General features: G+C 36.4%; 2 protein-coding genes across 6 annotated transcripts in view; both read left to right on the forward strand.

The window, feature by feature from the left end:
• XB5762037.L (uncharacterized XB5762037 L homeolog) overlaps window positions 1–12,387 on the forward strand; it is a gene marked incomplete at its 5' end in the record, with an annotated part of 583,381 nt that overhangs the window by 178,152 nt on the left and 392,842 nt on the right.
• Window positions 1–12,387, forward strand: part of LOC108699114 — a 39,796-nt gene that overhangs the window by 18,070 nt on the left and 9,339 nt on the right. The window contains exons 19-31 of one of the 5 annotated variants that reach the window (XM_041573524.1): window positions 1,285–1,348; window positions 2,087–2,265; window positions 2,797–2,853; window positions 3,038–3,091; window positions 6,842–6,898; window positions 7,549–7,617; window positions 8,169–8,225; window positions 8,387–8,440; window positions 10,263–10,326; window positions 11,285–11,367; window positions 11,621–11,677; window positions 11,832–11,888; window positions 12,055–12,111. In XM_041573524.1, coding sequence (XP_041429458.1) covers window positions 1,285–1,348; window positions 2,087–2,265; window positions 2,797–2,853; window positions 3,038–3,091; window positions 6,842–6,898; window positions 7,549–7,617; window positions 8,169–8,225; window positions 8,387–8,440; window positions 10,263–10,326; window positions 11,285–11,367; window positions 11,621–11,677; window positions 11,832–11,888; window positions 12,055–12,111 — 909 coding nt within the window. Of the gene's footprint in view, window positions 1–1,284; window positions 1,349–2,071; window positions 2,266–2,796; window positions 2,854–3,037; window positions 3,092–6,841; window positions 6,899–7,548; window positions 7,618–8,168; window positions 8,226–8,386; window positions 8,441–10,262; window positions 10,327–11,284; window positions 11,368–11,620; window positions 11,678–11,831; window positions 11,889–12,054; window positions 12,112–12,387 lie in introns of all 5 variants that reach the window. The other 4 variants (XM_041573525.1, XM_041573526.1, XM_041573528.1 and 1 more) reach the window with 4 other exon arrangements.

The raw sequence follows: 12,387 nt of genomic DNA on the forward strand, positions 1-12,387 counted from the left end.
TGAGTACACTGCAGCTTATTCTTATAAAGATGGTAGTCTTTCTAACACAAACACATAACTTTTGCCAAAACAGGTTAGCAGTACATGACATTTTAATTGCTTTCAAATGCTTTTATTTTGTGGTGTTACTGCTCCCTTAATAACCTTCATGTTTTTCCATTTTTTTTTCTCGAGGATTTTGCCCAAAAACTCGATCAATTCAATTTTAGTTTAGTTTCTTTTTCACCGAAAACTCAATCAATTTGAGTTTTTGAGTTATTAACTCTGAACTCGCTGATTGAAGTTTTTGCCATTTGAGTTTTTTCTTAAAGGAGAACTAAACCCTATAAAGGAATATAGCTAAAAATGCCATATTTTATATTCTGAACTTATTGCACGAGGCTAAAGTTTCAGCTTGTCAATAGCAGCAATGATCCAGGACTTCAAACTTGTCACAGGGGGTCACCATCTTGGAAAGTGTCTGTGACACTCACATGCTCAGTGGGCTCTGATTGGCTGTTGAGAAGCTAAGCTTAGGGCTCGTCACTAATTATCCAGCAGAAAATGAGCTTCCCCTGTAATATAAGCTGATGCTACAGGTTTGCTGATTATTAAATTCTGATGCTAATTGCACTGGTTTCTGTGCTGCCATGTAGTAATTATGTGTATTAATTACTAATCAGCCTTATATTGTGACATTTCTATTCTATGTGTACTGTATATTGTGAGTGGCTCCCTATAGTCAGATATTGGCACAGGAACTTCACCAGATCTTAAAATGAATGACCTGTGGCAGGTAACTAACGGTCCATAGCACAGATTTGGACTTGGACATGTGTATTACAGTATTCTATTATCTATTAAATTATTCTATTGAATATGCAGGAGTCTGTCAAGGAATGAAGGAAAAATGTAAATATTTCCATTCTGGCAAACTCCAGGATTAGTGATAAGTGAATCAGTGTTTTTTTGCAAACCCATATAATTTTGTCCCAAAGCATTGGAGTCAATAGGAAGGGAAATTACTTTGGCATTTTCCACTAAGCAATAGCATATGCATTGCTACAAATGGTTCCCTAGTTGACAATTTCTTACAATCATGGTGGTGATTTCTCTGTAAATATCCTAGAATCTAGATATGCTTTCTGCCAGTCCATTATATTCTCTAGTGAAGTTATTCTACTCTCCAAGATCTCAGTCATCATTGCTGTTTGTACGGTACTCACTTGTAAATATTTAATCACTCTTGTCTTTTTAAATATAACTTTTATTTCACAAAAAAAGTGTTTTTTTTTTCCTAAACAGAATGTAGAAAATGTTGGTTGTCCTGCCCCTAACAGGCAAAACGTGATGAACAGTGTATCTGGTGGTAAGTATGTTGCTGTTTAACAAAAATGTGGTTTCAAAACTAATAAAAACATCTCTAGAAACAGATAATATGGTTGGTGTCCTTTACAAACTTTAAAGTGAAAGAAGCATACATGTATCTGCTAAGGGGGTTATTTACTAAACTCCAAATGCAAAAATCACGAAAAAATCGTGAATTTTTTTATATAAAATCATACTTTTAAAAAAATCACGAATTTTTCAGAATTTTTTAAACCCAGAGGATGGAATCTGAACATCTGGCATCTCAGACCTGTCGAGGTTGCATATAAGTCAATGGGAGAAGTCCCAATGATTTGTTGATGTGCGCTGGGTTTTTGGCAATACCCCGAAGTTTTCTGAGTTTTCGTGCAAAAGTCTGAGTTATTGGGTGAAAGATCCGAAAAAATAGTGAAAATCAGATTTTTCAGATTTTTTCCCAGAAACAACATTTTAGGGAAAGTGTATTAATAAATAAGCCCAAAAAAACCCATATGGATTTGGTCGGAGTTTTTTTCAGAAAATATTGAGATAAATTCGGATTTAAATAAATAACCCCCTAAATGTACTGAATCTCAAATACTTTGTTTATGTTACAGGGCTGAGATTAAGAATAGTCAATAATGATGTCAATAAATAATGAATTCTGCCTAATGCTTCAATGTTAAAAATGTAATTATAGAAATGTTGAATTTTAATTTAAACAATTCATTATATTTTGTTAAAGAATTCTACCTTTCAGATGGTCTTGAATACTCTGGAGCAAGTCTGCATGGTGCCTCATCACATCTGACCAGGTCTGGATTATCCGAAGCTACAAGTCTATGTAAAAATTTCAATGAAGTCTCCATTCCAACCTCTGCATTATCTGCCTCTTCCTCTCCTGGATACCTTGCATCCCCAATACAAAGCAACCATAAGGTAATCTCATCAGGAATTTCATGAAATATTATGGGATATCTAAGCTATTTCTACTTATATTACACCCAGTGATGCTTGTGTTTTGTGTTGGGTTATTATCAGTGGAGTAACGACAGAGGAAGCAGACCTCTATAGACCTCTTCCTCTATACCTGGAAATTATCACCCTCCCAGCTTCTCTTCTACCTGCAAGCAGAAAGGAGGACTCTGGTGGCCTGGAAACACCCACAGGAGGCAGGGAGTGGGTGGGCAGTGATAAGGCTGCAGGCCCCTTTGAAGATATTCTTGTGAGGGGGGCTACCCACACTAGTTACGCCACTTGTTATCATGTTAAACTGTGTTTTGGTACAGGATGGTGATGTCAGGGGGTGGTGATTGTTCCAATTTTCTTCAGATTTTTAAAACCACCTACTGGTGGGGTGTGAGCAGGTCAGTTTTGTGTGAGATTTATGTCTCTTTAAATTTTTTTTTCTTGGAAATAATTATTTAGATGAAATGAAAATAGGAAATGTTTATTTTTTTTTTCATTCAGGATAAAGAACAAACTAAAGACACTATAACATACAGCGTTGATCAAATATATACTCAGGTACGGAAGTACAGAATTTGCCAGGAGGCTAGTCAGTGACATTGGGGTGGTGTAATAACATCAGGTGGGTGGATCTGTTGCATTTAGTAGCACGGTCATTACATCATGAGCTGGGATATGATACCAGGGGTTGCTGTTTTATTATTAAATGTATCTATTAAATCTTTTATGTTTTTAAATTCAGGATAAAGGAACTAAATACTCTATTACACGCAGTGAAGCTCAGAGAAATACTCAGGTAAGGAAGTAAGGAACTTGCAAGATATTACAATTTTTTCTTAGTTTGGAACTTGTATACAGTACATATTTGTCACATGGGAGTTATCTAAAAGAGCCAGACATGAGACCCAGGCTGCAGAGAAACTAACAACTAAAAGGATAATTTTGCCACTCATTGTATGTGTATGTATGTAAAAAGCTTCTATATAGTGGGGTCTCTTGATAGTACAATGGTTACTCACCACGTCAATGAAGTGGCCCAGGTGCACCGCCCTGGGCCCTCAGCACAAGGGGCGGATAAACCAAAATCTCAAAATGGAGCAGGCACTCAAAGGCAAAAACTTCCACCAGGCAGATGTTCAAATGTGAAGAAGTTTATTGTTTTAAACAGCCTGACGCGTTTGGTGTGCCAAACACTTAATCATAGGCTCATATGTGTATGTATGTATCTATATTTTATTCATGTGTATAGTGCTACTTATGTACACATAGTTACATAGTTACATAGTTACATAGTTAAATTGGGTTGAAAAAAGACAAAGTCCATCAAGTACAACCCCTCCAAATGAAAACCCAGCATCCATACACACACCCCTCCCTACTTTTAATTAAAATTCTATATACCCATACCTATATTAACTATAGAGTTTAGTATCACAATAGCCTTTAATATTATGTCTGTCCAAAAAATCATCCAAGCCATTCTTAAAGGCATTAACTGAATCAGCCATCACAACATCACCCGGCAGTGCATTCCACAACCTCACTGTCCTGACTGTGAAGAACCCTCTACGTTGCTTCAAATGAAAGTTCTTTTCTTCTAGTCTAAAGGGGTGGCCTCTGGTACGGTGATCCACTTTATGGGTAAAAAGGTCCCCTGCCATTTGTCTATAATGTCCTCTAATGTACTTGTAAAGTCTAATCATGTCCCCTCGCAAGCGCCTTTTTTCCAGAGAAAACAACCCCAACCTTGACAGTCTACCCTCATAATTTAAGTCTTCCGTCCCTCTAACCAATTTAGTTGCACGTCTCTGCACTCTCTCCAGCTCATTTATATCCCTCTTAAGGACGGGAGTCCAAAACTGAACTGCATACTCCAGATGAGGCCTTACCAGGGACCTATAAAGAGGCATAATTATGTTTTCATCCCTTGAGTTAATGCCCTTTTTTATGCAAGACAGAACTTTATTTGCTTTAGTAGCCACAGAATGACACTGCCCAGAATTAGACAACGTGTTATCTACAAAGACCCCAAGATCCTTTTCATTTAAGGAAACTCCCAACACATTGCCATTTAGTGTATAACTTGCATTTATATTATTTTTGCCAAAGTGCATAACCTTGCATTTATCAACATTGAACCTCATTTTCCAGTTTGCTGCCCAGTTTTCCAGTTTAGACAGATCACTTTGCAAAGTGGCAGCATCCTGCATGGAACCTATAGTTCTGCACAATTTAGTATCATCTGCAAAAATAGAAACAGTACTTTCAATGCCCACCTCCAGGTCATTAATAAACAAGTTGAAAAGCAAGGGACCTAGTACAGAGCCCTGCGGTACTCCACTAACAACACTGGTCCAATTAGAAAATGTTCCATTTACCACCACTCTTTGTAGTCTATCTTTTAGCCAGTTCTCTATCCAGGTACAAATACTATGTTCCAGGCCAACATTCCTTAATTTAACCAGTAACCTTTTGTGTGGCACTGTATCAAATGCTTTAGCAAAGTCTAAGTAAATCACATCCACTGCCATCCCAGAAACAAGGTCTCTACTTACATTCTCGTAAAAAGAAATTAAGTTAGTCTGGCAAGATCTATTACGCATAAAACCATGCTGGCACAAACTCATAGTATTTTGATTTGCTATGAAGTCCAGTATCTTATCCTTTATTAACCCTTCGAAAAGCTTTCCTAATACTGACGTCAGACTAACTGGCCTATAGTTTTGAGGCTGAGAACGGGATCCTTTTTTGAATAGAGGCACCACATTAGCAATTCGCCAGTCTCTCGGCACTATGCCAGATCTCAATGAATCCTGAAAAATTAAGTAAAGAGGTTTGGCAATCACAGAGCTAAGGTCGCTAATTACCTTGGGATGAATACCATCTGGCCCTGGACCTTTGTTAATCTTAACATGTTCAAGTCTCTTTTGAATTTCTTCATGTGTGAACCATGCATCATTAGTTGTATTACTAGAATTGGGAGTGTTAAGAAGGAAACCTTCACTTACTGGTTCTTCATTTGTTTGTTCTACTTACACAGCACTGCAAAGTAGAACATTCAGTCAAGGGAAAGATTAAAGAGATATGGACACCAGAAAATATTATTATTATTATTAATATTAACATGTATTTATATAGCAACAGCATATTTTGCAACGATGTGTTTATACAACTAAATCACATTAATTACATACATAGAACATATAGAGTTACATACATCACAACCAATACCGGTACAAAAGGTGAAGGCCCTGTGCAAGGGAGCTTACAATCTAAAGGGAAGGGGATAAGACACAAGGTGTGGGAGTGGGCAAGATCAGAATTGAGTGGGTGAGAGATGTAGTATTGTATTGCATTTGGTGGTGAAGCAGAGCGATGGTAGGCTTCTCTAAAGAAGGGCATTTTAAGAGATCTTTTGAAAGCAGAAAGGTTGGGAGAAAGTCGGACAGACCGTGGGAGAGAATTTCAGAGGAGGGGTAAATAAAACTTTTGTGCATCTATCATAATATTGAGTTTGCATACTACTTATAATTTTACTATAAAGTATTGGCCTGATGATTTTCCATTACCTGTCTGACTCCCTGTGTTGGTCTATGAGGGGGCTGCCATATTTGTGCAGCAGGAGTCTGTTAATATTAGAAACTCTAACTGACAGGCTGAGATGGGGCAGGTTGGCAAAATAGTCAGGTTTAGGAATAAAATATTACATACAAAAACATGCAATCCAAAATTAAAGAAGGAAAAGGAACTCCAGCAGAATTACTGCAAAAAAAACCTTAATTTCGAGTGGTGGCAAGACATGTTTCGGGTTGTTAATGGTCCTATAATCACTTGATAAAGGGTATTGTACCCAAAACATGTCGCGTTTGCCACCACTCGGAATTAAGGTTTTTTTGCAGTAATTCTGCTGGAGTTCCTTTTCCTTCTTCAGTTTTGGATCACATTTAGTAGTTGCAGCACAGAGCAATCATAAAGGAATTGGACACAATTTGTTTGAAATTAGTACTGACCACCATTCCCATCTTCTATTTGGACTACGTACAAAAACAGACCTCTCAGCAAAAAACGATCAACTTGACCTATAGGTAACTTTGAATGTACATTCATATTTTAAAAAGTCGTTTTTTAATGTCATTATCATTTAAGTTCTAATTGTTAATGACTCTCATTAATAATGATAAAAAATAAAGTAAGTCCATGCCACATTGTTGCTCACCTATACCACAAATAGAAGGATATGTCAGTGTTGCAGGTAACAGCGGTTGTCACTATATTATAAGTGCCAGAAATTAGTCTAATATTTCTGCTCCATGAGGGATTACATTTTCGAAGAGCCTCCTTCTCAGGCAATCATAAAGAAAAAGCCACATGAGCTTTTGTAAGGAAGATACTTTACCAATCTTTAGAAGATTGCCGAGCCTTTTTTGGCACAAAACCCTGTGTGATTAGTAAACTCACATGGGGTTTACTTTACAATTGCATGAGCACAAAAGCTAGATATGAATCTATTGGATTTCATGAAACAAAATGTTTTATTTTATTTCAGGATAAAGAACAAACTAAAGATACTATTACGTACCATGAAGCTCAGATACATACTCAGGTATGGAAGTATGGAATGAGTAGGATAATTTCTAAAAATGATTGGTGTTGCTGAGCAGTAAAACGTTCCATCAGCCCTACGGCCAGATGAATTTAAGTGAATCTATGAGATTCTTGCCTGTTTTGTTTTTTTAAGATAAAGACATTAAGAACAATCTAACCCCAAATACACTACTAATTGGGATGCCACTTTTACTAGTTGTAAAAAATGGAATAAGGAGCAGGGTGATAATGCCAGGAGGCGGGGAGATTATATTGGAAGTTGGGTCATGATTTCTAGTGGAAGAATCTATGGTATTCAGGGATGGGGTCATGACATCGGGGGCTGGGATATGAAGTCAGAGGGTTGTGCTGCACATAAGCAATTCAATTAATGCTAAATAATAATTCAAAAATAATATGTAAAATAATTATATTAAATAAAAAACTAAAATAATTAAATGAAAAACTTGTTATAATAAAGGCTTAAACATAAACAGGGTTTTAAACCAGATTGTATATTAAAAAAAACGGGGCCGTCTAGTTCAAAACCAGACAGCAACCTAATTTCTAATGTTTGATGACAGCCAACATTTGCACCAACACTTTTCCCAATAGAGAGAATCATTTTTGCATCAATGAAAATTGCAAATGTGTTTTTTTTTCTTGCAGAATAAAGAGCAAACTAGTGACACTTTTGCATACAATGAAGTTCAGATAAATACTAAGAAAAATATGCAGGTAAGGAAGGAAGCAACTTGCAGAGGTTTTTTACATTTTAGTTTAGTTTGGAACTTTTCCAAATTTTGCAATTAATTGTAATTATCTGCTACTTTTTTAATCTTTACATTTTATATTATAGCTTTACAGGTTCATGCTATCTGAATAAAAAAAGTGTTGCTTTTGCCTAAAAAGAAGGAACCCACCCCATTAGGGTTGCCACCTTTACCAGTTATAACAAAACCAGACAAAGGGGTAAATGATAATGCCAGACGGTTGGTTGATGATATCAGAGCTGGGGTAATGACACTATCTATGCCCAAAAGGCTATTTAGCAATGTGTTTGCTCATCTAATTAGGGCTGCCAACTTTGCTAGTTGTAAAAAATGGACAAAGGGGCGGAGTAATGATTCCAGGAATCTAGTCAATGACATTGGGGTGGAGTTATGCTATCAGGTGGTTGATCTGCATGATCAGGCAGGGTCAAGATATTATCATGATATTATGGCCTGGGGTTGGTGTTTTATTGTTATATGCATATATCTATTAAATATTTTATTTTTTTCTTTCAGGGTAAAGAGCAAACTAAAGACATGATGACATATAGTGAATTTCAACCAAATACTCAGGTGAGGAAGTATGGATTTTGCACGATTTAGTTACATTTAAGTTTAGTTTAGAACTTTGCTGGAGAGCTGGGGGTGCAAGCAGGACAGTTTTGTAGAAGGGTTATGACTAAATTTGACATTTTTAAATTATTTGGCTGGAATGCTTTTTTTTTTTCTTTCAGGATGAAGTACAAACTAAAGTGCAAGTATACCGTAAAGGTCACATAAATACTCAGGTAAGGAAATTAAGGAATTTGCAGATTTTAGTTGAGTTTGAAACATTTCCACATATTCGTCACATGGGATTGATCAATGAGAGATACAGTAAATATGAGATCTAGTTTGCAGACAAACTGACAGCTAAAGGAATGTTTTCTTTTATTTACTCACTCCATATTAAATTCATATGTTTAATACTCTGATTTTATAAGTTTGTTCTGTCCACCAAATTCACTGAAAGGTGCATAATATTAATTTAATATTAATAATATTGCCCCCTCCCCAGTGATTTTATCGTTATTGTCCTTTACAGGAATATTTCAGTATAAAAATAAAAACTGGGTAAATAGATAGCCTGCGCAAAATAAAAAAAAAATGTTTCTAATATAGTTAGTTGGCCAAAAATGTAATGTATAAAGGCTGGAGTGGGATGTGTATCATAATAGCCAGAACACTACTTCCTGCTTTTCAGCTCTATTGGTTTCCACTTGGTTACCAGGCAGTAACCAATCAGTGATTTGAGGGGGGGGCACATGGGTCATAACTGTTGCTTTTGAATCTGAGCTGAATGCTGAGGATCAATTGCAAAACTCACTGAACAATTATGTCCCATGTGGCCCCCCTTAAAGTCACTGACTTACTCAGAGTTAGAGCTGAAAAGCAGGAAGTAGTGTTCTGGCTATTATGCTAGACATCCAGTCACTCCAGCCTTGATACATTAAATTTTTTGCTAACTACAGGTATATTTGAAACAATTTTAATTATATACAGTTTTTATTTTTACACTGAACTGTTCCTTTAATCTTACCTTATGTCTCTCAGTCTCAAACCTTAGAACTTTCTAAAAAAACTTCTAGATATGTAATCAGAAAATTCTTGAAATCACTGTTTCATGTAAAAATCCACAACATTTCACCAAAATGTGTTGGATGGGAAAGGAAATTCGTTTGTAGTTAAGATGTTTTTTGCTCAGCAAAATCATATACAATGTAATGCATAATGCATTACATTGCATTATACCATCTAGATATGCTTTCTACCAGCTGCTGATGCCACACTTTCTCAAAATCTTCTTCAGCCAAAACTCTTTTTTAAATGTTCATTTGTTATGCACTGTAGTGAGGTTGTTCTACTCTCCCACCAAGGCCTCAGTCATCATCGCTGTTTGTGTGATATTCCAACATATAGTTGTATTAGTCATGGACATGAGCTACTGAACAACATTGATGATGAATGATCTGTGGTAGAGGGGTGTCCCACTAACTCTGAGAAAGCCACACTTGTATGGAACAGAGTGTGCAGCTCAGTCTTTAAAGCTCTTTTATATGTTTAAAGGAGAAGGAAAAGCTAAAATTAAGTAAGCTTTATCAGAAAGGTCCATATAAATACACCAGTAAACCCTCAAAGTAATGCTGCTCTGAGTCCTCTATCAAAAGAAACACCACATTTCTTTCCTTCTATTGTGTACTCATGGGCTTCTGTATCAGACTTCCTGTTTTCAGCTTAAACCTCCCGGGCAGGGCTTGAGCATGCTCAGTTTGCTCCTCTTCCCCTCCCTCCTCCCACCCCTGCTGTAATCTGAGCTCAGAGCTGTAAGTGAGCAGGGGAACTCAGGCAGGAAGTGATGTCACACCAAGCTTATATGGCAGCTTCTATCCTAAACAAACAGAGACAGTGTCTAGAGCTGTTTACTCAGGTATGGTAAAGCATTCTGCAGAATAAATATAGCATTCTATATTGCACTATTATGGCTAATCTGTTGCCAATAAACCGTCTTGGAGCTTTTCTTCTCCTTTAAATATAACTTTTTTCACAAAAAAGTGTTTCTTTTCTTAACAGAATCTAGAAAAGGTTGGTTGGCAGGCCTCTAACAGGCAAAATGTGATGAGCAGTGTTTCTGTTGGTAAGGATTTTACTGTTTAACAAAAATATAGCATTTATAGTTTTCAAATAATAAAAAAATCCTTCAAAAACACTAAGGGGCACATTTACTATTGGTCGAATATCGAGGGTTAATTAACCCTCGATATTTGACCCTCACAGTTAAGTCCTTCGACTTCGAATATCGAAGTCAAAGGATTTAGCGCAATTCATTTGATCGAAGGAAAAATCGTTCGATCGAATGATTAAGTCCTTCGAATCGAACGATTCGAAGGATTTTAATCCATCGATCAAACGTTTTTTCTTCGATCCCAAATTGGCTAGAAAGCCAATGGGGACCTTCCCCATCAGCAAACATTGGTGCTCGGTAGGTTTTAGGTGGCGAAGTAGGTGGTCGAAGTTTTTTTAAAGAGACAGTACTTCGACTATCGAATGGTCGAATAGTCGAACGATTTTTAGTTCGAATCGTTCTATTCGAAGTCGAAGTCGTAGGTTGAAGTAGCCAATTCGATGGTCGAATTAGCCAAAAAAATACTTCGAAATTTGAAGTATTTTTTATTCTAATCCTTCACTCGAGCTAAGTAAATGTGCCCCATAATATGGTTGGTTTCCTTTACAAACATTAGAATGAATGAACCATGTATTTATGTGCTAAATGTATGGAATAGTTTGTATATGACTTATATGAGATTAACCAATATTCATGGTGGGGTTATTAATCTGAAGTGCTGAGTAGTTGAATCAAACACTAATTTAAAAATTAGTATTAAAACATTACTTAATTTCAATTTCCAGTACAGACTTTTTGGTTTAGAAAAAGTTTCCACATTCATACTGATACAAAACTGGTTTGGGTTCGTCAGATAGTTCTCAGTTCTGGACATTTGTTGCTGCAGCATGTTTTGCTTGCTCAATATTAGCAAAATGTATGCATTCTGTCTAATTTTCATTTTAACTTGTTTAAAAAATCTTCTTTCCAGATTGTGACGAATACTCTGGATCAAGTCTGTATGGCACCTCTCTACATCTGACCAGATTAGATGGATTATCTGAAGCTACAAGCGTAAGTAAAATTTGCTCCGGAGTCTCTGTTACAATATCTTCCTCTTCCTCTCCTGGATCCCTTGTGTCCCCAATAGAAAGCAGCCATAGGGTAACCTCAGCAGGAATTTTATGAAATAATTCATTTTTATTTTATAGTTCTAGCATGTCAGTAGGTCACATGATTCACAAGGCTGGAATCTGGACAGACACTTTTGAATCAGAGAATTCCTCTTCAAGAGCTATCCAGCTCAAAATTTTATTTTTTCTTTCAGGATAAAGCACAAACTAAAGACTCTATTACATACCTTGAAGGTCAGATAAATACTCAGGTAAGGAAGTAAGGAATTTACCATGAGGCTGGTCAATGACATTGGAGTGGGGTAATGATGTCAGGTGGGTGCATCTGTTACATTCAAAGGTAGGTTCATGACATCATGAGCTGGGATATGATGAAACATGTTGGTGTTTTTGCTTTTATTACAGAATAAAGAGAAAACTAAAGACAATATTACGTATTGTGAAGGTCAGATAAGTACTCAGGTAAGAAAGTAAGGAATTGAACATGAGGCTGGTCAGTGACATTGGGGTGGGGTAATGATGTCAGGTGGGTGCATCTGTTGCATTTAAAGGTAGGTTCATGACATCATGAGCTGGGATATGATGAAAGATGTTGGTATTTTTGCTTTTATTATTATTATTTTTTCAGAATAAAGAGAAAACTAAAGACAATATTTCATACTGTGTTGGTCAGATAAGTACTCAGGTAAGGAAGTTCATAATTTGCAGCATGGTATTTATTCTAGTTTTGGTACTTATTGTTATTTCCCACTCCTTTTTGAGCCCATATGTATTGTATGTATCTAAATTTGTATTTATATAGTGCTACTTATGTATGCAGATCTGTACAGCAGAACAATAAATGCATAGAAAGATAAAGTGCTAAGGGACAGATTTATCAAGGGTTGAATTTAGAAGTGTTAAATACTTCGAAATTCGACCATCGAATTAAAATACTTTGAATTCGAATATCGAAGTCAAA

This window comes from Xenopus laevis, chromosome 8L (genome assembly GCF_017654675.1).
Source record: "Xenopus laevis strain J_2021 chromosome 8L, Xenopus_laevis_v10.1, whole genome shotgun sequence".
Classification (NCBI taxonomy): Eukaryota; Metazoa; Chordata; class Amphibia; order Anura; family Pipidae; genus Xenopus; species Xenopus laevis.